At 41.4% G+C, this 24,916-nt stretch overlaps 6 protein-coding genes across 10 annotated transcripts in view; 3 read left to right on the top strand and 3 right to left on the bottom strand.

Moving 5' to 3' along the window:
• LOC106741740 (signal recognition particle subunit SRP72) overlaps positions 1-2,532 on the top strand; it is a 4,277-nt gene extending 1,745 nt beyond the window's left edge. Inside the window, exons 5-8 of the mRNA XM_014614017.1 lie at positions 67-423; positions 507-811; positions 881-1,096; positions 1,705-2,532. Of these exons, the coding sequence (XP_014469503.1) occupies positions 67-423; positions 507-811; positions 881-1,096; positions 1,705-1,840 (1,014 nt within the window). The 3' untranslated portion in view covers positions 1,841-2,532. The remainder of the gene's footprint in view (positions 1-66; positions 424-506; positions 812-880; positions 1,097-1,704) is intronic.
• Positions 2,533-2,686: 154 nt separating this feature from the next.
• On the bottom strand, positions 2,687-10,478 carry LOC106741741 (coiled-coil domain-containing protein R3HCC1L). 3 transcript variants are annotated; one of them, XM_014614018.1, is made up of 8 exons: positions 10,210-10,478; positions 8,470-8,619; positions 7,656-7,798; positions 7,088-7,205; positions 6,107-6,935; positions 5,439-5,679; positions 4,930-5,166; positions 2,687-4,172 (listed from the first exon to the last, which is right to left on the bottom strand). In XM_014614018.1, exons 1-8 carry the CDS (start codon positions 10,287-10,289, stop codon positions 4,108-4,110), a joined length of 1,863 nt encoding a protein of 620 aa, XP_014469504.1. In that variant the 5' UTR covers positions 10,290-10,478; the 3' UTR covers positions 2,687-4,107. The 3 variants fall into 3 exon arrangements, with proteins under 3 accessions (XP_014469504.1, XP_014469505.1, XP_014469506.1); XM_014614019.1 differs by lacking the exon at positions 8,470-8,619 and having other exon boundaries at positions 10,210-10,477; XM_014614020.1 differs by lacking the exons at positions 8,470-8,619; positions 10,210-10,478 and adding an exon at positions 8,044-8,384.
• A 712-nt stretch (positions 10,479-11,190) lies between these two features.
• On the top strand, positions 11,191-15,696 carry LOC106741771 (probable aspartate aminotransferase, cytoplasmic). 3 transcript variants are annotated; one of them, XM_014614078.1, is made up of 7 exons: positions 11,191-11,786; positions 12,424-12,714; positions 12,802-13,073; positions 13,147-13,424; positions 13,501-13,643; positions 13,906-14,061; positions 14,212-15,696. In XM_014614078.1, coding segments are annotated over exons 1-7 (1,254 nt in total). In that variant the 5' UTR covers positions 11,191-11,674; the 3' UTR covers positions 14,214-15,696. The 3 variants fall into 3 exon arrangements, with proteins under 3 accessions (XP_014469564.1, XP_014469563.1, XP_014469565.1); XM_014614077.1 differs by having other exon boundaries at positions 11,194-11,786; positions 13,906-15,696; XM_014614079.1 differs by having other exon boundaries at positions 11,196-11,786; positions 12,817-13,073; positions 13,906-15,696.
• A 99-nt stretch (positions 15,697-15,795) lies between these two features.
• Positions 15,796-16,490, bottom strand: LOC106741773 (small integral membrane protein 8). Its single transcript, XM_014614080.1, has 2 exons — positions 16,278-16,490; positions 15,796-16,183 (listed from the first exon to the last, which is right to left on the bottom strand). Exons 1-2 carry the CDS (start codon positions 16,377-16,379, stop codon positions 16,025-16,027), a joined length of 261 nt encoding a protein of 86 aa, XP_014469566.1. The 5' UTR covers positions 16,380-16,490; the 3' UTR covers positions 15,796-16,024.
• A 256-nt stretch (positions 16,491-16,746) lies between these two features.
• Positions 16,747-19,335, top strand: LOC106741776 (ELMO domain-containing protein 2). Its single transcript, XM_014614084.1, has one exon. The coding sequence runs from the start codon at positions 17,296-17,298 to the stop codon at positions 18,232-18,234; it is 939 nt and encodes a 312-aa protein (XP_014469570.1). The 5' UTR covers positions 16,747-17,295; the 3' UTR covers positions 18,235-19,335.
• Positions 19,336-19,441: 106 nt separating this feature from the next.
• LOC106741775 (protein disulfide-isomerase A5) lies at positions 19,442-22,338 on the bottom strand. Its single transcript, XM_014614082.1, has 6 exons — positions 22,092-22,338; positions 21,517-21,702; positions 21,174-21,312; positions 20,931-21,092; positions 20,644-20,769; positions 19,442-20,548 (listed from the first exon to the last, which is right to left on the bottom strand). The coding sequence occupies exons 1-6, from the start codon at positions 22,306-22,308 to the stop codon at positions 20,398-20,400; spliced, it is 981 nt and encodes a 326-aa protein (XP_014469568.1). The 5' UTR covers positions 22,309-22,338; the 3' UTR covers positions 19,442-20,397.
• Between the last annotated feature and the right edge of the window lie 2,578 nt (positions 22,339-24,916).

Raw genomic sequence — 24,916 nt, 5'->3', positions numbered from 1 at the left:
AAGGCGCGGTTCACTCGTCAGTCTCGTTGTTCACAGAGACAAAATGCGTCTGTGTGTGTTTTCCAGGGTGAACAGTGTCACCAGCTGTGCAATAACCTAGCGAAAGGCGCACTCGCGGCGGACGCGATGTTCGTGAAAGCTGTGCAATTTAGCAAGGAGGGTAAAGCGCTGGACGCGGCAAAGTTGTTAATCCGACATGCGGACGGCGAGAAGGAACTGCCGATGAAATTGGCCGGCGTGCAAGTACTTCTGAGTCAGGACCAGAGGAAAGAGGCGATCGCCATCCTCGAGGATCTAAACGAAAGGGACAGATCTCTGCCGGGAATAGTCAGCGCGCTCGTAACGCTTCACACGGCCGACAACAATCGCGAAAAAGCGTCGGAGGCTCTGAAGAACGCGGTCGCTTATTACAAGAAAAACAAAGTAGGCGCGTTTAACAGACACGATACATGCGCGCACGTCGATATTTTCCCACGTGTTACACGAAGAATCTTCTCCCCTTTCAGGAAACCAACAAGAATCTGGGGGAATTATGGCGACAGGCCGCTAATTTTTACTTGCGGAGCGGGGAACTGCAGATCGCTGCCGACATTCTGCAAGAACTGGTCGACGCTTCGCCGTCGGACATCAAGACTTTGGCTCAGTTAGTGGTCGCTTATGTCCAATTTTGCCCTACTAAAGCGCAGGCGTTGTCGAAACGGTTGCCGCCGCTTCACGATCTCGCCGAAACCATAGACGTCGACGCGCTGGAGAGCAGCAATTGGGTAATCGGGACTAAAGTGGTCAAGAAGAAGGTGGAACCTGCTCCTGGGTGAGTACGATTGTCTCCTACGTCGAATAGCTCGGGATCGTGCGTGTGACTCGCGATTCGTTTCACCAGGAAACCAGTGTTAGACGCGGTGCAAAAGAAGCAAAAGAAGAAGCGCAAGCGCAAGGGTAAGCTGCCGAAGAACTATGATCCGAATGCCCCTCCGGATCCGGAGCGATGGTTACCGAGACACGAGCGCAGCGGATTCCGTAAGAAACGGGACAGGAGGAACAGAGACGCCGCCATGAAGGGAACTCAGGGAGCCGCCACGGGAGCCAGTGATCTTTAGTACGTATATATCGAATGAATCATGTCTTCTCATTATGTGATTAAGTATTAATGCTGTCAATGTAATCCAGATATCTCGATACTCGCGAGCTTCAGCACACATACACACACATAGTCGGTAGATTAATGATTGCAACACTTTCTTTTCCCGTGAATTTCGCAACAAATCCACGTCCAATAGAAGAATTGGTTTTTTAATCTCTCAAAAGATAAGCTATCTTGTCAAAAGATACGCTTTTCTATTCGATACGAGATTTGCGAAACTCATAAAGAAAAATAATACAACCTTCAATCTGCCGACTGCGTGTATGTGTCCGGGTCTTTCGGGATTACCCGGCTACCTGAACACCTATATTCACGGATATTACCCTGATAGACACTCGAAAGTAGTAACGAGTAAATAATTACGAGTGTGCGATACATTCCGCTTATTTGTTATCATTAGAAAAATTAATAATTTATAACGTTCAAAATTAACCGTATATTCAGTTACCCTGGTAATCCCGAAAGACTTGGGCGCCCAGTTAATCGAAATTGATTAGCAAGTAATGATATTGTCATTTTTGTAAAAGTAACAATTTTAAGTAACTTTGTCCTCGCTTATATAGTGACATCACCAAAATGCCCGCGAATGCCAAGCCTTCTCCGAATCCTCGTCACAGTCCGGCGGTGGAGACCTCCGGTCCACGTCAGCAACAACGCAAAGTCCAACAGAAGAAGAAGAAGAAAGGCAGCAAGTGGTAACGATTTTGATCGAATCGCTATGTTAAACTCTAAATTTTCTCGATATGTATTAATTAGATTGTATAGTCTACTGGAAGGGGGTGAAAGAAACGTTTCTTACTGTAAGAAATACAAAAACAAGAGCAATCAAATGCATTTGCTACCGTGTAGCTGTATTTTACATGAGTGGAACGCAACATTGGGATATATATGAAACATATAATACTGCCATCGAAAGAAACAAGAGGAAGGATAGGATACAAGTATGAAATGCGCGATGTATTATTAAGAGAGCACGTTTTAAATCCCTCCGCCGGTTGTCCGCGCGTCAATTTATCATCCGCGTATCTAACGCCGCATCTTGATGCACGCAATGTAGACTATATATCAAACTCAACCCGTTAATTTTCATTATTGTTGTAAACTACATTCTGTCATCGGCGCTTTTTTCTTTTTATATTTCGCAAACTCACCCTGTTTGGGAAACTCGGAGAGAAGCAATATGTAAATACAAAGTTTAAGCTAAAAATTTGAATTGTGCTATATAAAATATTTTTATTTCCTTCTCAAACGTTCCTCTCAGTCAACTCGTCACATATCAACACATGTAAATAACATATCTTTCGCATACATTGACTAGGGGTAAGCGATACACACATCTTTACGTCTTACTGATAACAATTATATATAAAAAATACAATCTGTTTTCATTCTCTCTCGGTTTCTTTCTCGTGTGTTACTCGGCAACTCTTAATCTGCAATATGAATAGGTAATGTGATTGTGCGTTGATTTGTAACATTTATGTAACAGACATTTATATAAGTGGCACGAGTCAAAATTATAAACGTTTCATGTCGTGATATCACTTATAATGCTACCATCTTTTTGATAAATATATCAAGTTCTGTCATCGGACTATACAAGATCTTGCGAAGATGTATTTTTGATATATCGCTACGAATCGATGTATACGTGAAAGGGTCGCATGTTACTTCTTAACTGCATCTTAACTTATTGTCTCGCGATTAAAACTGCACTACACATTATCACTCGGTTTGTCGCGTATAAACTCATAACATCGTGACAGCCGTCGAGATAATAACGTTACAAAATATCTCATTTTTCTAAAAATGTTACAAGTGTCAACTACTAAACGCATTAGCTTCGTTTTTTCACGTCGGTTGTAAAAAAAATTGCACTCTCTCTCGTGTCGAAGGGCGTACCGCCGATATTTTTCAGCCTCGGCTGTCTCTTCATGCTGATACGCTTATAAAACGTTATCCGTAAAAATATCATCATCTTACCCGAGTATGTAAAAGAGATAACTATTCGATATCATAAATGATCAGATAATTTAACGGTCGCGCTATCTTCTGTGTGTGTATACTGAATCATCTGCTGACAAATCATCGCGGATGTCAGAGCCGACTTGTTGAATTAGCAAATGTATTCATGCACGTATGTTTGTGTTTGTGTGTTTGATAAATCGTTTATTTGTAACTAGAACTCAAAGGATAAATAAGTAAGGCACAACTGTACGTGCAGACGCTTCGTAAGGGCGCCTGCGATCTCAAAAGGAGTATACGCCGAGCGAACGAACAAACGAACGAAACGACGTTCGTCGTCTGTCCGTCTCTCTCTCTCTCTCTCTCTCTCTCTGCACATCGAACATTTGCTTACGATTAGATTCGGCACTCGTCGCATGCGGTGCAAAAAACGCAGGAAAGGCAAGGTTTATTGCAGTTGCTGGTTTGGAACGGGAAAACAAAAGCACAACGATGTCAGACATCTTCGTATCGCGTAGGCTTTCTTCGATGCGTCGTTTTACAAGCGGATCTTCGATCGGCCGATCTCTGACAGATTCCACTCCGACATGCGCGTTCTCCGAAATGCAGCGTTGAAAGCTCGCTGTTCGTTCATTCAGCGCATATCCACCAGGCTGGATCTACAATAGATGAACCCTTTGCTCTAAGCGCTAAATCGTTATTCCCAGCAAAAGCTTTTCCAGCGCCACCGGAGGTCGCAATTCCTAAGATTTAAATATTAATACGACTTTTTGGCAGCGTCTTAAAGAATACGTCACATTTGATTGCTTAGAGATAAAGGCCCTACTACACCTATTGTAGGTCCGGACTTAAGCGTCATTGACCGTGCTGGTACGAGAATAACACTACGCGAGTCATGTGAACTACATCAACTACGCAGCCGCGATGACATGTACAAAGTGTGTAATACGAGGAGGTACAAACGATCCTTATGAATATTCCCATGTGAGTAGGACGAAATGCTACTTCCCGGGTATTATGCCTTCCCAGACGTCTTCTCGTTGTTTGTTGGCTAATCGTCTCTTTTCTGCAATGCGAAAGAATCATTTCAATAGCTTTATTAAGAAGCACCCCTGCGTCCCCTTTGAAAGCTTAATCAATATCACACACACACATACACAGCAGATGATAGGTTCTAACACTTTTTTTCAAAATATTATAAATATGAAATTTGGTCTAACCGAAGGAGGAAAGAAATTACGGGCGTTGAAAATCCAGATTTTATAGCGACATTAATTAATTATTGATTGTCAATATCAATATGTGTGTGGGAGGATATAATGTGGGAGAAATAACGCATTCACCGGGTTATTTCCCGCTCTACATACGTGGAGAATCCTTGCATGTCAAGCGTATTCTTTATCCCCAATTATTAATATAATTCACCGATTAATCCGACCCAGGGATTTATTTAAATCCATACTAAGCGTTGCAGAAACTACCTCAACCAGGAGACGGGTCTGAATCTCCCACGGGCATATTAATATTGACAATTTAATACTTTTAATACTTTTAATGGCCCTATAAAAACCCGTGCTTTCGCTCCTAAAGGCTCGTAAATTCCTTCTTATTTTTTGTTTTCGACGAGTTTCGCAACACACCTCGTATCCAATAGAAAGGTATATCTTTGGACGATTATTAAAAAAAAACAAATTCTCCTATTGAATATAAGATGCGTTGTGAAACTCGCCGGAAAAAAAGGTGTTGCAACCTCTAATCTGCTGACTGTGAATAACCGCTTCTTACATCACGGAATTATGTAACAGCGGAGAACCAAAATTTACCTTTCGCCTCGCGCAATACGTTCTTCTCGTGCTCGCGTTCTTGCCTAGCCGTGGCGAGCTTCACGCCCAACGCACCCGTGACTAATCTCCTAGCTAAGGCGGCGCACGTCTCGGGACGATTCCTATAAGGTTGCAAAAATTCCGCGCTTTTTCTCGCCTTCGTTTTGCTCAAAGCGCTAGCTTCGCTGAGTGGTCTCGTTTTCACAAATGGATGATTGGACGCTAACACTTCGGCGGCTTAAAGAAAAATCAAAGAAGCGAAAAGGAAATACAGCTAACTGCGGCAACAACTGCTGAACGTAAATGTTGACTGTCAGTTATTACGATATCACGGCTTCGAGTAATTGTACCGTCAGTACCGAAGTCGTGCAAAGCGACAGCATGATTTCTCTCATGGTTAAATCCCTCTCTAAGTCCCAATCTCATTCTGTTCTTCGACGAAAGAACGTACGGACTTGCATATCACGTAATTTGACGAAGTAACTACATAAATAGTGAAGTTTGCATACCGATGAGAGGACTGCTGAAGACTCCTAAGCAGTGGGTGTCGTCCACCCACTTGAGTTCGAAACCACCGTTTCGGAATGGGCTGAAAACGGCCGCCAGATCGCTAGTCTTGAACTCGGAGGGAAAATTGTAGATCTCCACAACGTGTGCGAACTCGTCACTAGACACCTGAACCTGTTTGCTGTACGCCTTGTAATCGTTCTTTGGTTGTTCCACCATTACCTCACCTACTGCCGACGTAAGCTGTGTAAAGAGACAGATAATCGACATATTCGACATGAGAAAAAAAAGACGAGGATTGATTGCAGCGCTTCAAATTATCAATGGTGAACATGCATTTGTAAGGCTGTGCTCGGAAATATCGCCCTCAGGATAGAGCAGGGTGGAGGCTTTGCTCCGAATGCAAATAATTTCCGAACGCACAAACAAACCGGCTCACATTGCCAGTATTTGTATACATCGATAGTTTATCTTTTATAATAGTTTTTCTTTCGGAGCCTTGACTGGTTACTTAAATATTATCAAATACTATCAAAGATTCCTAAAGATAACATATTGGCTGGTTCTTCGTCAACATATAACGTTTACGATAAAATCTGTTCTACTTGAGCTTCGACAGGTGCACGTAGTTCCCGAACGCAATCTAATAATACACACGGCGTACACCGACCTCTTCTATTAGCGTCGGGTCCAGACAATCGCCGTTATCGTCGAACAAACTGTCCCAATCGCACTCGTCTCTGTTTATCTTCAACGGCGGAGAAGGTGGCGGGGCTGGTTTGCTCTTCGGTCTCTCGATCTTCTTCACTTTTTTCTCGGGCGACGTTAGAATCGCAGGAACTTGCTCGGTGTGTTTCGGTTTCTTCTCGACGGCGTCAGAAATGACCAGGACGTCCGATATCACGTTCCGCCCGACCAATCGTTCGTCCTTATCGCTCGTCGTATCGTTGCCACTTAAACGCTCCGCCACTGGCTGGTTCTCCAGCACGGTTGGCTGCGTCGTTTCTAATTCATGTCGATCGTCCGCTTCAATCTTATCGGGTGGCTCTGATAGACTGAGATCAGTGTTACTTTCGTTAAGGCTACTAGTCGCCATGGATTCCATCCGTTTCGCTAAAATTGGCACATCCTCCTTCGGTACTTCCGGCAGTTCACGCGTACGTTCGGCAATTATGCACGGATCGCGCGTCTCGTGACTGAAGGTCTCGCCGGAATCTACGGGAACCACATCCTCCGAAATATCTCCTGGCAATCGATTATCCTCGATCTTCGTAACGTGACTCTCGGACACCTTGTTATCCGAATTCAAGTCGCCTATACTTTGCTGGATGCAGCACGCATCTTGCGCTTTGGAATTATTATTCGTATTTGGATCTTTGTTCGGTGTGGCGTAATTTGTACAAGATTTTTGGCTTCGCGGCCTCTTCTCCTCGGCTTCTAGACTCCTTCGGTGCCTGGGTATATAAACTGCTCGGTCGGGCCGTCTTTGCCGGGTATTTCTGAAGTTGCAAACACGTCGGCCAATATCAACGTTAGAATACCGTTCGCGTCAATCTTATAAAACGATGACGTCAACAGAGCGAGAGATAAAAGTGAATATTAGGATGACTTTACGTTATATACAAATATTGCGAATGACGGTAAGCCTTACCTGACCGAAGGGGAATCCGTAGTCGGCTGTACTTGCACGTGTGGGCCGCTCATCTGCGAGCAATAGGCTCTCCTAGCTGCTGGCGGCCTGTAGATTTCGACCGCTGGTACCGATTTGGCTGAGAAGCAAACGAAAACCCCGAAATCTCTCACAATTCGGCTCTCAAGACTTCATCTCGATTTTATTCATCTCGGACTTACTAATTGTAATTATAACGTTGAAAAGGGTCTGAAGGAAACTAACATTTGTAACATTTGTACGTTTTTTTTGAATTTCAAAAAACATAACTCAACATTATTAAATTGAATTACATCAACCGTACATTAACACATCTCGATCTCGCGTGTGTAGGTTTTTATAGATCGGTCTTCATAGTCAGATCTTATATTTAATTAATAATATTAAGATCGTCTTATGTACATCTTCGGATATTCCTTAGCGAATGAAATAAGCCGTACAACATCTGAGGATGAACTTAAAACGATCTTGAATATAAGATCTGACTGTGAATACCGGCCTGAATTATAATTGGGATTGTTCATCTCGATCGACTCGAGCTCATAATCACCTTGTCGCTGTATTTGCGCGTGTTCCGGAGACGTCGAGGACGATCGTCGGCCTTCGACACCCATCCTGCGAGTCGTATCCACTTGTCTCGCAGCCGGAGGACTCACCTTCGGCTCAGGGGCATTCGGTTTCGGCTCCCAGTCACTTTAACAATAGAAAACAATATTAAAGTAAAAGCACCAATGTCCGGACACGTACCTAAAAACCTGAACATTCTCATTACTTCGGCCTTTAAATGCAAATATTTCAACGTTCAACATAAAGAATACACGTACATATTGAATGTATGTGCACAGATTCAAGGTCGAAAGTTTCGATGTTCGCAGTTAAGAACCAGAACAATAATAACGTCCACGTTTAGGTGCATACCCGAGTATTGGTATTTTTACCTAACGTAAGGCCTTGAGACTACAATATCGAAGAGTGTGTGGTGTATCGTGAGGGTAATGATCGCGATCTCTCTCGGGAGGCACTTCGATGGGGCAACAATCGAGGGGCGATCGGAGAACGACCGGCCGATCGACTTTCATTCGCGCAGGGCAATCATACGCTCGTCGTGCGGTCACGTACGATGAAACAGCCGAGATCAGCTGATCACGAGGGGACATCGCTGGCGGCAACGCGATCAAACTGAACGCGGGGGAAGTCATCGACGAGAGAATGGGAAAAGTGAATGAGAGCTCGCGAGCGTTCTCGCGGATAAGGTGGCGGCGGACGTTGTAGCTCCTCCGCACCGGGGGATGACAAATCGCGAGGAAAGGATTTCGAGGGGAAGCGGCGACTCGGCTCTCTTCCGCTCGCTCTCGAGCAGGTACCTTCTCAAGTCGCTCTTGTAGCATATCACGGTACGCCTGTCCGCGCCCTGGCCGATCGAGAACGTGTGCAGCAGCTCCGAGAAACGCTCCTGCACCAGCTGGTGTATTATGAATCGGCGATAGTTGTTCACGGGCGGAAAGACGAGCGCTCTGGAAAAGTGAAAAGAGAGAACACGTTTCCACCTGAAAGTGAGACCGACGCGGAGAAAGAGAGAAGGAGAGACGAGGCGCACCGCTCGGTCGTCCGCGGCATCGCCAGGTATATCTGGCCAGGTATCGTTCGTTCGCCTCGGCTTTGGTGAACGTAACGCCTTACGTCGCGCTCGGCACCTCGCGGAGAGGGGGACAGGCGAGCGGGGCCCGGGCGCGGGAGAGGACGGGGCCTTCTTATAACCGCCAGCTAACTTTTACGTAACCCTTTCACTTTCTCCTTCGTCGGTTTCTCGGGAATTTCTACGCGGCGAGCGGCCTGCCGAATGTTTTCTTTCCCCCTTCCTTTCTCTCTTTCTCTTCCTCTTTCCCGTCGTTCTGCTCTTTTCTTCCTTCTTAACCAGCGTTCTCGCGTTTTTAATGAACGGTGACACTCGGTATTAATTAATGTGTATTATTAATGCGCGTCTCTCTTTCTCTCTCTCTCTCTCTTTCTTTCCGAGAGCATTACGTCGCAGCGACCGCGGGCGAAAGTGTCCGCTCACTTCCTCGTGCGTATCCTTTAAACGCGGGGAATTTCGCGAGCGACCGGTTTGTACCTGCGCCGCCTTGTGCCACCTTGAACTACAATGAAGAAATAGAGTGCGCTGCATTATCACGTAAACACGTGGTTACGAGCGATTATCGGCTGGCGTGACCACGTGTGCGTGCGAGCGACTGCGAGTGTCAACGTACCGCAACGCGAGGGACGACATGTGAACGCCGAGAATTAATTCGAGACTTGCGCAGCACGATTCGTACGCAGTGCACACAGATACGTGGACGCAAATCGGTACAAAAGCGGCGGCATGTCGCGAGAGGTGATGGAATCGTACCGTTTCACGCGAATCGCCAGCGAAGTCGACACATGTATTTCGTTTCCACAAGCCTGTGAATATTACAAATCGTATCAAAGGCCTGCGAAGGATTCATCCGAGCTCGGCTGTTATCGGCCCAAGAGATGAGTCATCTCACGGATGAAAGAATTACCTGAAAGCTGGCAGATAATCGTGGATAACAACGGTAGATATTTTGAACGTGATATGCGTGATACTTTGTTATTATTAATCGAAAGAAATATGGCTGAAAACCTGGCGAACTTCTTGCCATGCCCCCCGATATTATGTAATTTCCAATAACAAGATACGAAGATTAAAGACATTTGTTACTCAGTTATTTGTGTATATAGCGGACGAAAAAGGAACCGTCCCCTTCCTCGGGCTAATCCCGCACCGAGAGGAATGTAACGCACTTCGTTTGATGCGAATAAAAGCGGCGTCCTCCAACGGGGACGCGCTTCTCGTCGCGATACTTCTCTCCTTTGTGTAAAATTATCCCAGGGAGTGCGGCACGTGTGCGGATATCTTTCTCGCTCGCGGCATGTGCACTAAGCCCGCTGGTGTGACGTACCAAAATAGCCGAGATTAAGCCACTCGCTCTGCGCGTACCTCACGGGGATGGCCCCCGTGTCGTGTCGAAGCTAACCTGCAAAGAACGGCCTCGACATCGTTTCGGGCTCGACGTCGAGCGTCACGCGAATCATTCCCGTACCTCTTGCGCGTCTTACTCCTCGCGAAAGTGGTCACGTCGTCTTCGACATCTTCGGAGAACAGGCTATCTTGCAAACTCATTTATCAGTCCCTGGCGCGCGTTCACGACGATGCGCTGTCCCGGCACGGATTCACCGTTACCCGTCGCACAAAATACCACCCTCGACCCCGGGGTGTCGATTTCGTCGAGCCGTTATCGCGAACGCGATATATTACACAACGAACCGCCGCCGAGTATACGCGCTCGACTGCGCTGTATTTTTGTAAAACGGAAACTAACGACCTGTGCACACGGCGCGCGACGCTACGCCGCGCGTGGGAGGGGAGCGACCGCGGCGGCCAATCGGCGTCACGCACGGCGTTCCGGCGGGGACGCCGATTGATTGGCCGCCGGATGCAGATACAACCGGATGCGCATGAGATCCGTTCGGTTTGCCTGGAACTTCCCCCCGTTGCTGTTTAGTAAGAGACACGAGTCTAATTATATCGTCATTTAGCTGAGAAAATCATATTTAAGGTGCTTTTTGATGAAAGACAGTTCAGGATACAGGCGGTTAAGCACACTCACTAGATCTTGGCCGATGAAATGATAAATATTCGAATAAATTCACTCGCTTTTGCAATTCTCACTACATTTTGAGATACACAATCGACCGCCAAATGAAAAAATGCAACTACTCGTCAAGCTGAAAAGAACAGACCTGTGTAATCGCATCCGGTTCGGTCGTGAGATTTCCAAATCGAACGCATCGCGTTCAGGCATTCGCAAATCCCATGATTGTTCATTAAAAAAGATTTAATGATTTATTTTTGTCGTTAATTACTTATTTTTTAACCTGACGTTTCATCTGCCATACGCGCATAGAATAGTAATTCAATCACGTGGTAAGGCAGGCTTCAGTATTGGTGCAATTATACGGATGTACGTACGTAGATTCCAGTCACGTAGGTGCCAGTCGTTATTAACCTATCCTCGGTGCATTTGAACCGGAAGTGCCCGATTTCGAATTAAATGAAAAACATGTGTGTCAATGTACATATGTGCGTGTGTGCACACCCGGTGACACTGAGAACCACTGCGTGTCACGAGATAGTACAAAAGTGTAACGTATAATCTTAATGAGAGAGAGAGGTATTTGCGTCACTTAGGTTAATTTGTGTAGTGGTGCAAAAACCATAATACATGTACACACATATGCAGAACGGACTCTGCAATTGACGGCGATAGTCGAGTCGCAGATTTTAAAGCAATCTTGGAGCGCGCGAGGGCGACTCTGATTCGTTGTTACTTCCCAGCCGTCTCCGCCTGCCTACAGTTTATCGGTATTCCGAAAGTTCTTAGTTTATATCGTTACAATTGCGAACGGATCTTCCACAGTGAAACCAAGGAAACACTTCATTGTCATTCCTCGCGTTGAATCCGCTAACATTATTATTTGTATCGTGTCGACGATCATCACGACGACATGACTACCAGATTCACCGGGATAAAACTAGGACCTCCCATCGAGGTTTTCGCGCTGCAAAAAGCATTCGTCGACGACAGTTACGAGAATAAAGTTAATCTTAGTATAGGAGGTACGTACGGTCGTTTTATTCTTTACCATCGAGACGATCCGTTGTTAATATTATGTCCGAGTTACATTTTATGTATAAGTATGTGCATATTTGTGTGTGCGCGGCTTCTAAAAATATATTTTATTACGAGTTAATATTCGCAAATAATAAGTATAAAATGATACGTGTAACATATGTTTATTTCCATTTATTTAGCATTTTCTCTGATCACTTCCAGAATGATTATGTAATGGGTTCTATGCGTATATCTATATATACATACACATTCACATACATGAGTCTTTCTTTTACACGATTATTTTAAGAAAATAATAAATAGATTAGAGTGGAAGTAATGAAATATCTGTTATGAAATAACTCTGACAAAATTCTTTTCATTTGTACCATATAAATATGAACTCTAATTAATTTCTAATTAGTTTCTAATTAGTTTTTAAATTATTATATATAAAGATATATATATATATATTTTTTTTTTTATTGTAATATATATTTTTTGAGATGCAAATATCATGAGCTATATTAATGACTAATTTGCATTTCCCTTTTGATTTGATTCTTTCATTTTAAACTGGCTATTATATTAAATCTGTGTTGCATCCTATTGCTCAGTCCTGGAAAATTCACACTTTTTCAGCTTATCGTACCAGCGAAGGTAAACCATGGGTTCTACCAGTTGTAAGGAAAGTGGAAAAGTCACTAGCTGCTGATGACCTGCAGAACCATGAATACTTGCCAGTTCTTGGCTTAGATGCATTCAGCGAGGCTGCTACAAGTATGTTACTGGGTGCAGACTCTCCTGTTATCGTTCAAGGACGTGCCTTTGGTATTCAGTCACTCTCCGGTACAGGATCACTGCGTGTTACCGCAGAATTTTTGAACCGTGTTCTGCAATACGATACCTTTTACTATAGTAAACCTTCCTGGGGTAAGTAAATGCACTAGGATGATATCGGTATTGTCCCACTTTATTGGTGGTGGTCATTGTTGGTGAAAAATTGTCGTGTATTGTAAGATTATACGCTGGCAGAAAATCACAGGCTGGTATTCACTAACGGAGGATTTAAGCACGCTCGTGAATACACGTATTGGGACAAGGAGACACGTAGCATCGACATCGAGGGCATGCTCAGTGACTTGAGAAACGCTCCGGAGAACGCAGTTATTATTTTGCACGCCTGCGCGCATAATCCCACCGGATGCGATCCGACTCCGGAGCAGTGGGCCAAGATAGCTGACGTGATAGAGGAGAAACGGCTCTTCCCATTGTTCGACAGTGCGTATCAGGTCAGTAACCAATCTCCGATAGCTGACACCTGCGTGATACGCTCAGGTAAAGTGACACGTTGAATCCTAACAGGGTTTCGCGAGCGGTGATCTGGACAAGGATGCGTACGCCGTACGAATGTTCGCCGAGCGTGGAATCGAGTTCATCTGCACGCAAAGCTTCGCCAAGAACTTCGGATTGTACAATGAAAGAGTCGGTAACATTGTTTTCGTATTGAATGACACGAAGGAGCTGGTGCAGGCCAAGTCGCAGTTAGCGTTAATCATACGAGGGATGTACAGCAACCCTCCTAATCACGGCGCCCGAATCGTCGCGACGGTGCTGAGGAATCCAATCCTCTTTGAGGAATGGTATTACCCGTTCTGTACATCTTTTGCAGGATGATCGTTCTGATCGTTTAAATAATGGGCTACTCGACATTTTTAGGAAGGAGCATATTAGAACAATGTCCGATAGAATCAAAGAAATGAGAATAGGTTTGCAACATAGACTGCTGAAACTAGGCACCCCGGGCGTTTGGGATCATATCGTCCAGCAGATTGGGTTGTTCTCGTATACAGGACTCACCGGTTAGAGATATACCGTTAATCTTCGAGTTCCGTTGAGTCTCGTCTACAGTGCAGTCGCAGGAGAGTGGATAGGATTCATTTGAAGCTGCAGACGCTTAAAGAAAGAATATGATTGGTCGGATACGGTACTTCAAAGTATTTGCAAACGTGAAGTGGACTCTACCTGTGACTTTCTTGTGATCGCACTGTAGACGAAGTTTTATTGTCCCTGTAAGCAGGAAAGAGACGTTACGAAAAGAAGTCTACGATGAATTCTTTTCAGAGAGGCAAGTGCAGCATTTGAGAAACCATTATCACATCTACATGCTACGCAGCGGCCGTGTAAATATGTGTGGGCTTAACGAATCAAATTTGGACTACGTGGCGGGTGCAATCCACGAAACTATAACGCTGTTGCCGGAAACACGGGACTTACATTGTAAGTGTTAAGACGCACGGACCTCAATAACATGTTATAAGTACAAATTAACGATCGAGTCTTGTTATTGAAAGAATATAGCAATATTTTGTATGACCGACTTGAGATTTTGTATGACTCACTCGGAGAAACTTGGTTTGGGTAATGTAGAAATCCGTTGCACGAAGTCGTACGTTCCGCCTTCATAATTGAAACATAAGCCTTCCCGTAAGTGTCTTTTCAAGGACCCTCCAAAATCAAGAGGAAATATGTCTTGATTTCTCCACTGATAAATTGTTCTCTTCTTCCGTTGTCACGACATTTCAAGAGACAAAAGTATAAATTATTGCAAAATATTACAAAATGCCAAATTTTTATTATGTATTAATTACGTCACTTTGTTACTTTGAGACTTTTTTTTACATACAGTGCTATTATCGAAAGTTTACAAACAATTGCTAATTTGAAAAATCGTGAAAAAAGTTAAATAAAAAAGTTGAATATTTCCAATATATATATATATAAACCCTTAAATTTATAGATATATAGGTATAATTTGTTTAATGTTACAAGAATTTTATACTTTAAAATATTTTATTACACAAATTTCCATCACAATGATTGCTATGGAAAAAAAGTGCAGGTAATTTTCTGAAAAGATTCACAAAATGAAAAATGTATTTTTTCACGTACTTTGATAACAACTTTTATTCTTAGTAATTTTATGCATCTCTTATCTGGGGTATATATATAAATTTATTTGTATTAAATTTTAACGTACTTCTATATTCTATAATGATAATATTGAAGTGATCATGTTAGAATACTATTTGTTTGTTGATATGAGTTAATATGATAATATTCTTTTATTTATCTTTCGGCACGTGCATGAAAAAATCAGGTTGTTTCATGTTACGTTGCTGACTGTTGAAAAGGCCAAAAACACGTAAGGTGCTTATAGATATTTAAAACTCGCGTTGGTGCTATAGAATTTAATAAAAGAATTGTGCTACACGGTTCATTGATACTCACTGATCCTCCAATTCACATAGTGGGCTTCCTCGTTTATTTTGATAGTGTATATGTATGAAAGCTAGAATTCATATCATACATATGAAAGTTCTATATATTGTAGCAAATACATTGATAAATATAAGTTTGGTACTAAGAAACACTTACACATGAAAAAGATCATATTATATCAAGAACGTACATAACAAAGCAGTTAATAATGTTTGAATATATTCTTGTGGTAATTTTGTCGATAAATCAGGATCAATTTCTATATAATGCTAGCCAAAAAATTTACAGAGGATAGATACACAATAGAAATGATTAAATAGAAATATTCTATACTGCCAATATGCCAAAATCCCCATTGGAAGAACTTATATAATTCTATACAAACAGCTGCGTACATCGATATTTTATATAAAAATCTAAAATTCTAAATTATTGATTCATGTGTGTTACATAATTTTATATGTTAATCTTCGCATTGATTAATGTATAATACAATCTTTATAATGTAATGTTATATGAAATGTGTGTGAATAACGATATAATTTGAACTGGGAATACTATTTTTATTATACAATGTATTATTAGATATCATAGATTATATTTCAATAAATAAAAATCTTAACAAACATTTTACCCAAGATGTGTCTATTGATTGACCCATATTAAATTTATGTATCTCAATATTTAGATGATAGTCATTTAAATTCTACTAAACTATAATTATCACCTAAACATCTAGATTTCTAGTTACGAATAAAATTATGAAATCTCTGAGTAACATCCGATAACATTTGATTTTGTGATTGTGCAAAAATGATTTTGCGATATAACAAGATGCAATTACCTTGAACTTTTCAGCTCATGTATATACACATATATAATAATATATACACATATATTATTAGAATTCAAATAATCAGTTACAAAATACTGTAACAAATTGGCCATTGACATTTCCTATTTAGTCTGTCCATTTAGATTTTTTCTTCACTAGTACCACTGTATCGTCCGATTTAACTATAGCTTGATAATCGTCTCTCTTGTGATTACGATTCATGTAAAACATGTATCCTGAACAACCCAACATTGCTATAACACCGAAAATCATGATAACTTTGTTCTGTGGATGAAATGAACAAAAAATCAACTTTAATAAAATCAATCTTCCTCATTAGGTTTCGCTATTAATATTCGATATCAATGTATAACCTCACCGGCTTGACATATAATTCATAATTCACGGCACGGAATAACAAAGTGCTTCGCAATGATCGTAGGCCATCACCTGGAGTTGTTTCACGAGTATTTTTACTCATTTTTACCTTCACGCAAAATTTGACATTCAACACTAACCGAACACGTTTAGTTTGTTCTTTTTAACTGAACTGACTACACTAGTCAAGAAATGTACGCACACTGAAGCGTGATAATCTCGTATGTACACTTCATACGTTTCAATAGCATGCAAATTTCTCGAAGTATGCAGTCAGTTCGAAAGAACAGACCAAAGGATAGCACATGGACGTACGAACTTGTCCATTTGAGGATATCCCTAGAGTGTCCACAAATATATATCCTATGGACATCTTATCCATAAGGCCTATGGACATCCTAGAAATGGACTAGAAATGGACCCAAAACGGATATCCATAGGATATCCTGTGCTGTGGGAAGTTACTTTAATTTATTCTTTAATTTTACACATGCATATCTTTTTATTTACTTGTGAGTTTTTATTAATATCTATAACGATTATTTTCCTGGTGTTTTGCATTCGTTGAAAGTTCAGGAGAGAGAGAGAGAGAGAGAAAAAAAAAAATCAATTACTCCAGGGAGAAAATTAGAAAGCCACTGTGTGATTCCGTGTTTGATGAACATAGTTGTCTCTCGCACGCGGCTCATCGCGAACGCGAACATGCCCATCTCGATGTCCTCTCCTCTCGGCAACCGAGGCGCGAGCGAGGTTAAGGACGGTACATATTGGCGAGGTTATCAGGCTTGACCGGCATCGTTGACGCACATCACTCGAGATGGTAGCGATGAGAATCAATCGTCGGAGCAAGATGACAACCGCGGGGCGACCGCGTCGTGCGACGGTAACGTGGTGCTTTTAGGGCCGCTTCCTCGTGCGCGCGCGCGTGCACGTTGCTCGTGTTTGACAGCTAGCGTCGACAACACAACCACGACGACGACGACGAAGGAGACGGGGAGGCCGACACAGTGACGGGAAACATGTTCGTGTACATCTGGTCCTTAGTATGCTGGTACCTGAGGCCCTTCGTCAAGTGGCTCCTGCGTCAGACGACGCAGATGTGCGAGCTCCAGAGGATCTGTTACGGCCAGCCGTCCGGGGCGCCGCGCGCCTTCGCCGTCGAGGAGTCCCTCAGGCGGTCGCGCGACGCGAACATCCGGACGCTGATCGCGTACCTGAACGACATCGCCGATCAGCGCGGCATAAGCACGAAGACGGAGCGCAAGATCCTCGAGGAGGCCATCAGGACCGTGCTGGTGACCAAGAGGATCAATCCCACCGCTCATCCGGACTTCGCCAAGTCGTTCGGCAAGTGCATCGAGCTGATCTGGGGTTATCGTCAGCTCTGTGTAGAATGCGAGGAGCTCAGGAGGACGCCGTACAGCACGGACAATCCTGAACACGAGCAGCTGTTGCTGAAGCTGTGGAATCTGCTGATGCCGTACGAGCCGTTGGACGCGAGGGTGACCAAGCAGTGGCAGGAGATCGGCTTTCAAGGGGACGACCCGAAGACCGATTTCCGCGGGATGGGCATCCTCGGGCTGGAGAATCTGATTTATTTTGCTCAAGAGTACCCGAGCGCGGCCACCCACGTGCTGTCGCACTCCACTCACCCGCGTTACGGCTACGCGTTCGCCATCGTCGGCATCAACCTCACCAGCATGGCGCTCAAGCTGCTCAGGGACGGCAGCGCCAAGACTCACATATACAACTCCTCGAAAACCCTGCCGACAATCCGTGCCTTTCATCAGTTCTATTGTTACCTGTTTTACGAGTTCGACGGCTTCTGGATCGAGTCGAAGCCCAGCAACATGATGGAGTTCTCGTCTATACAGGAGAAGTTCGAGAACAGCATCAGAATGGCATTAGCCAATCCATCGACTGTTTTCAGGATAAACTTGGCAGTTGACAATATCTAACACGTTCATACGAATGCCTTTTACGTGTAAGACAAGACCAAAATAGTTGCGTAGAGAATAAGTACAATGTTCAGGCTATCGTATACACACACACACACACACATACACACGCGAAAACTTATTTTTTATTATATATTTTCACATTGTCGGCTTCATTGTGATATTAAGGCACTTGAGTGAGTAGCTAATAGGGTTTCTCTCTGCCGTAGGAATTCCTGCCTTTCCTTTAGCGGTGTAATATAGTTAACGTCGATGTGCATCTTATTGTAATTATACCAGAAAGTTATAAACTCTAGTTTCTTTTTCTTTGGTTTCATATAAGTTTGTACGCACAGGTGAATCCTGTTTGCAGGACACGGAACCCGTCGCTCACGCGTTTATATAGTTAAATTGCCTAATATTATATAAAATTATAAATATATTATATATATTATATATTATCACAAGTTATATATATAATATAAATATATATAATATAAAAATTAGAGATATATATATACATACGTACGTAGCCACGCGCTTCATATCTGTATTTATTCACGCAATTTCTAAGTGTCTTGGTTTACGATCTCATGGACATTCTGTTCCATTTGTCTCGTGCATTTTGTCATTTGACGTTCCGAAGGTTTATTTATATTCAGGGTATTTATTGCGAAGAATCTAAAGAGGGAAGGATACTAAGTTAAAGTAGAATATTAACAATGTAATCGCACTGTGGACTTTAACGAGACCGAAACGAAAACTTACCGTGCGGTAATATGTGTGCATGCAGTACGAATAATGTTAAGTGAAGTAGTAATCTGGGTGGAAATTGTGAAAGTGCGAAACCGTTTCTTTCGTGTTGCACGTTAATGAGGAACTGACCCAGACAGCAATAAACTTCTAAAAGATCTCTTAAATGCGTCTGGAAGACACTTAAAAAAAATGTCTTTAAGCTTACGTTACTTGAACTGCAAACGCTTTGAAGTGCTTAATAAATGAATACGATTGGTCTACACGACGCTTCAAGGTATTTGCAACATGAAGAGGATCTTGTCCTAAGAACTTTCAGAAGTTTGTGTTGTCTAGATAGATTCGGTTTCAGTAGCCTGACTGTTCAAAATCGAAAACTGACGTACGTCCAGGGTGTTTGCACTGAACACATATTTCCGTAGAAATATTACACGTACTTTATTATTGCTATTGTCTAACATTACGTATCTCATCCTAATTTTGTATGATATAATTTATTTACAAGTCCTTCGTATATTGCAATCATTACAAAAATTGTATCGAATAGAGTTACACTAACAATAATATCCGAAGCAATAGAAGTAACGCACTATCACATATGCAATCGACGGGATGCATTGCGCGCAATAGCTTGACAATAAAAATCCCCTTTCTTTTTCTTTCGGCAAAGCGGATGTTAGCTTGTGTCTAGTTAAGTAACTTCAGTAAATGTCGCTTCTCCTTTCGCGAATACCGCTTATTATCGTTACGCGAGTCTCCTATTCAGATGTACGTCTAGATACACCCTGAGTAAAAAATATATCTATTTTATCGTGCCGAGGTTAATACAAGTATATTTGTGCATTAGATTGTTACACATGAAATGCGTCGGCGTTTTTTTGCTCATCGATGTTAGGGTAACTTCGAGAACGTTACATGCGCTTAATCGAGAGATGTCATCTACCGCACACTCCCGTTTGAGCAATTGAATGTTTCGATTATTTAAAATTCAGAACTTGAGAAGCTTCCTTTGAGGGTAGAAATATAGATTTATGCGAAAATGCGTATCATCAACACGTCAGCTGCCAATGTGTCGCCAGTGAATACATTTGGCGCAAAATATTCGAGGGGAAGGCGTGTGTGTACCCCGGTGATACATTCGATCTATATAAAACGAGTATAAAATTACCTATGTAATGAACACTATTTCGATTCTTTCGACTCGCAGCTTGTAGAAGGTACAATTTTGTTGTGTTTGTACGACTGGAGAAGTGTCGTCTCTCTAAATCGGGATCGAGCAACCAACGTGTCAAGTTTAAAGGTTTCTTGGACATTTTACATGCAATAATCTAACGTACAATCGAAAATACTATCTTTTACCACTGTAGAGATAGTAACCGGAATATATATATATAGAGAAACGTTCGTATATCTTTGGCAAACGCGGTAGATTTACTTCTCCTTCTTCTGCGGAGCCTCGGGTTTTTGCCGGAATTTCGATGCAACTGTAATAACAACAAACACCCCGATACAAATGCTGCCTAGCTTGAGTACCCATGGATTATCGAGGAGAAAGTTGGCGATGATTTGCGTGAGATTATCGCTGAAATGAGGAAAAAGATACATTGACGATGATACGTTGACGTGCGTGTTGTACGAATTCGTATAAGCGAGCGACGATAAGTCCTTAAAACTTACAAGGGACTTTGAGGCACGGGCACTTTCTCTGCTTTCACATTTTTGTACCACTCTTTGGCGAACGAGACGAGGGAATTGATATCATGCCTTCCTGTCTCGTACCGGTACATCTTGCCATGTCTGAAGCTGTGTCAATACAAAGCGAAATGCATTACAATGCAAATGTATCACGAGACATTATAACTTACGTTTATATCTCACGTATGCATTTGTAATACTATAAGTATCGTGAATAAGAATATTACACAGACATACACACACACGCCGGTTTATACACGTACACTTACAATATAAATTGCGGAGTGTCATAAACATTAAATCTCCTGGCTGTGGAAGCTCCAGTTGTGGATTTATTGATAAGCGCTACGTTCACTCTCTGCTTGAGCTTTGCGGCGACTGTCTCCCATCTTGCGATCATACGCAAGCATTGTACGCAGTCTGTGCTGTAACTGATGTCGCACATCATTAGTACTGCCGTTATTCGTAAGGAGAGTATTAACCAATCGCGTGAGTAAAAGAGCGAGACTTACAACATGACAAACCAATCGCCGGTTGTAGCGCCGCTACTCGCTTGAGTTAAATGCTCAAATGTATCGTCTGTGAGTTCCTTCACCGCAGGTACTTTATTTTCCGTAAACATAGTTAATATATCGTCGTCGTTCAAACGTCCTGGAGGAGAAGATGCAAAATGAGAATCTATAGTACAACTATAAATTTATATGCACACATTCTCAGAAGTATAAAAATATATCTAGCAATATATCACCATATGTATGTGGGATGGTAAGACATAATGTATCATCACGGAGCAATTAAATGATCAAAACACATTCGAGTGTAATTTTCTTACTCCTTGCCGGATTTATACTGTACCATCATATAACAATGGAAGCCCATGTCTGAAGAAAAGTAGGATCGGCTCTTTGTCGGTGCTGTACAGTTGTAACAATTGACTGTCGACAGCCTTTACGATCCATGCCGACAAGGAATCAACCAAGTCTTCCCGCAAGTGGATCAATTGATTCACATAGTTTTCACATTCTGGAGAATCCTTCCTTGCTGTGAATAAAAGATCAACGTTACTAGTAATGGCAGAGTATATTCAGAATTTTCCGCTGTTCTTACAATTCTTAGGAAGAGAATGAGAATTTATGTAACGTTTCATGGTTCACATGATATATTCATAGAAATAATTCAAGCCTTTTGTCCAAGTTACAAGAGCTTCGATTTCAGGCTAAAATGTCCTGAAGAATGAAAATTGTATGTGTGTGTGTGTGTTGTGTTGTGTGAAACGTCCCATCACAATTCAATTGATAAAGATATGAATAAGTAATACATCAGATACATAGTTTTGTTTTTCATTAACAATCTTTTCGTTGATAGCTAATGAGATTTTAGCATTCCTCCAAGAACATCAGACAATAAAAATGAGAGTAAAACAAACTTACTGAATAGGACGACGACATATTTTTCAGTCTTGATGAGGTTCAGAAGTTCATCATCGTGCACCGTCTCAAGACTTGCAGAGTACGCGCCGGAAAAAATGCATGTTGCGATTAAAAGCGCTATTTGTAACATTGTTAACTTCCTCGAGACGGATGATGATGCACGAAATTCGTTCACCGGCGAACTGGTACACGTCAAACTCGACTCGTGTATAACCATAGAATAATAAGTGAGAGGAGTGCAGAGAGACGGGACAGCACGTGTTACAGTTCTGTAACGCAGATAGCCGCCATTTTCCCACCGGCGGTCCAGTTTAAGATGCCGTGAAATATTTTAATAAAAATAAAGCACGTGCTTCTCAATTAACCGGTATGTTGTAATTATATTTATTTTTAGGCACGTCAACCGCAAATTTCAACGTGAATATTTAATATTTTTTTAGAACTGCGTCTGATAAAATGTCGCAGATTCGGTCATTTTTGTGTTTTGTAACAGAAACATTAGCAAATTTATGCAGAAATACGTTTTTACGCGTATAATACGTCTCACGATAATATCTTTTTCTAAGAATGGGACGTCCTTAGAATTTCACTCTTTGATGGCTTATTCCAGATAGAGCTCAATAGACTGAAGCGAATTGTGGTGGAAAGAGGGACGATCACGTGGCTGGAGCGACTGTGATCGCCCCCTCCCCGCCATATATATACATATAAAAGTATTATACAATTTATATTTTATGTACATATATTATTTGAATCTTATAAATAAGTATATATATGAAGATAGAATGGTAATTGGACGTCTTCATACTTATATTAGCGTCACGAAGAATTCAAATGTAAAGTTTCACGCAATCTTTTACAGATTAAGAAATTAATAAAATTAAAAACAAGCATGTTCGGTGTAGTGACATATAACGCTTTGTACGCTGATGAATCAATAGTTCACTGAACTTTTAGTTGAAAAAAGCCCTATACCAATGATATGTAGTCAATAGATTTTGATAACTATCTCGTTCGTGCAGGATTTCGTGAGCTGCCGGAAGGATGTAAAAAATGGCTTTGTCCATAACAGTCATTTTTGGTACTTTTTCCAATAATGGAATAATAAAAGGAAAAATATGTACGAAATGTTTCTGGATAATATTAAAAATTTTTCTCTATGGAATTTGTGATCAATTTGGAGTCGGCACTTTTTACGAAAATAATTCATATATTGCAAGCAATGGTATGTGTGTTTTTTTATAAAATGCATATCACTAATTATTAATTTTCCGAAGTGAGAAGGAACAGATAATAAAATTTAATTTAATTTAATTATTTTGTTTAGCTTTTTAAGCTAATTTCCTTTTGGTAAAGTTTAACGTTCTGAAGCTAAAACATCAAAAAATTAATATTGAAAATTGCCAAAAGAATATAATGAGAATGTGATTGGTCAATTTGCTTACTGTTTAAATGTTATTGCTTACGTTTCTGTGCTATTATATAATAAACTGCAGATAAAATATGTGCGATAAAAAAAACAAATATTACATAATTAATATGAGTGAATAATGGAATTAATAGATAAATAAAAGAACATTTTTTTTCTTATAATCCGTTATTATCTTTCATTGTTATTGAAAATCTCGGTAGGTATTGATTATTGCGATTTTTCCGAGCAGTTTTCCGCGCCATTGAAAGTATCATTCGTTGGCGGGCGAAGACGGTTGGCGATTGGCGCGCGCGATTGATTCATCTCCTTGGATGAATCAATTGTTTTGTTTACTTTCGTATGTGCTTCTATGACCGCGATATTACGTTTCGAGGAGACGAGTGACTTACATACCGCGACACGAAGCGTGTTTATCGTTGCGTTAGTTATAATTCCTGTTGGTTTGTAAATTATTTCATTGACTTCTCGCCGACATTGCGTTAATTTAACGCGTATTTTACAGTTTGAATCATATTTACGCGAGTGTTAATGAGTGAATGAGTGAATATTCGAAGTTGCACGACGAAGCAGCCGGAAACAGAATGCTGAATCAAGAATTCAGGACGAAGGACGCAGGATGCGGAGACATGGACAGCGAAGCATCATCTATTCTTAGGTACGTTAAATTATTAATTATACAAGATCTTCCTGTAATGAATATTTGACGAAGTTACTAAGAATAAAGAGATATCCGAATCGAAATTCAGACTGAAGTGAATCATTCATTTGAGAAATAATTATAGCTTCATAAATCTTTGATTATTTTTCAACTACATATAGCAAGAAATATTGGTGGTGACAGTCTATTTATAGAAATCTCTGATCATGTTTTCAATCAAAAATTGTGAATATTGGAGGTTTACAGATGAGAGACTGTCGATACTTTTATTAGTCTCAGAATGGATCATTTTATATAGACGCGAAGTCAAGACAATTCTCAATGGAAGAAAATAGCGGGTAACAATAATAGATATTTTTATTGATCATGGCACGTACTCTTTCGTTATCAAGTAAAGAAATATAACTACTTAGACAGCACAATATCCCAAATCGGGGTATAAGTTATCTTTAGGATATCTTTAGGACGTCTGTAAGACGTCTTAAATAAATCTTATAGATGTGTTATGTTCCAATTTTGGATATTACGCTGTCTGGATAAATATATATATTTAGACAAGTCCTTAGTAACTTACAACTATGAATATCGGTTATGGAATTGGTCTAATATTAATATCACAAATGATAATGAATGCGTCTAATAATACCCTTTTAGGTTGCAAAATATCCCCTTTGAATCCTTCCTTTCTCCAATTCGCTTCTCCAATTCCTATGGAAATTTGCAGCGTCAAATAGA

The sequence above is a fragment of the Dinoponera quadriceps genome, unplaced genomic scaffold (assembly GCF_001313825.1).
Source record: "Dinoponera quadriceps isolate SergipeBrazil2010 unplaced genomic scaffold, ASM131382v1 scaffold587, whole genome shotgun sequence".
Lineage (NCBI taxonomy): Eukaryota > Metazoa > Arthropoda > Insecta > Hymenoptera > Formicidae > Dinoponera > Dinoponera quadriceps.
The sequence above is the reverse complement of the archived record's forward strand: the minus strand, read 5'-3'. Positions and strand labels throughout refer to the sequence as shown.

Excerpts from the sequence above, each read along its gene's own strand:
- LOC106741741 (XM_014614018.1), bottom strand. The coding sequence starts at position 10,289 with ATGAGTTTGCAAGATAGCCTGTTCTCCGAAGATGTCGAAGACGACGTG. Across the intron at positions 7,799-8,469 it reads TACAAGAGCGACTTGAGAAG|TGACTGGGAGCCGAAACCGA; the intron begins GTACCTGCTCGA and ends CTATTGTTAAAG. Across the intron at positions 5,680-6,106 it reads ACCCGACGCTAATAGAAGAG|CTTACGTCGGCAGTAGGTGA; the intron begins GTCGGTGTACGC and ends CTCTTTACACAG.
- LOC106741771 (XM_014614077.1), top strand. The coding sequence starts at position 11,675 with ATGACTACCAGATTCACCGGGATAAAACTAGGACCTCCCATCGAGGTT. Across the intron at positions 11,787-12,423 it reads AGTTAATCTTAGTATAGGAG|CTTATCGTACCAGCGAAGGT; the intron begins GTACGTACGGTC and ends ACACTTTTTCAG. Across the intron at positions 13,644-13,905 it reads CTCGTATACAGGACTCACCG|AGAGGCAAGTGCAGCATTTG; the intron begins GTTAGAGATATA and ends AATTCTTTTCAG.
- LOC106741773 (XM_014614080.1), bottom strand. The coding sequence starts at position 16,379 with ATGAGTAAAAATACTCGTGAAACAACTCCAGGTGATGGCCTACGATCA. Across the intron at positions 16,184-16,277 it reads ATGAATTATATGTCAAGCCG|AACAAAGTTATCATGATTTT; the intron begins GTGAGGTTATAC and ends TTTCATCCACAG.
- LOC106741776 (XM_014614084.1), top strand. The coding sequence starts at position 17,296 with ATGTTCGTGTACATCTGGTCCTTAGTATGCTGGTACCTGAGGCCCTTC.
- LOC106741775 (XM_014614082.1), bottom strand. The coding sequence starts at position 22,308 with ATGGTTATACACGAGTCGAGTTTGACGTGTACCAGTTCGCCGGTGAAC. Across the intron at positions 21,093-21,173 it reads GGCGATTGGTTTGTCATGTT|TTACAGCACAGACTGCGTAC; the intron begins GTAAGTCTCGCT and ends GTGCGACATCAG. Across the intron at positions 20,549-20,643 it reads CCCGTGCCTCAAAGTCCCTT|CGATAATCTCACGCAAATCA; the intron begins GTAAGTTTTAAG and ends TCCTCATTTCAG.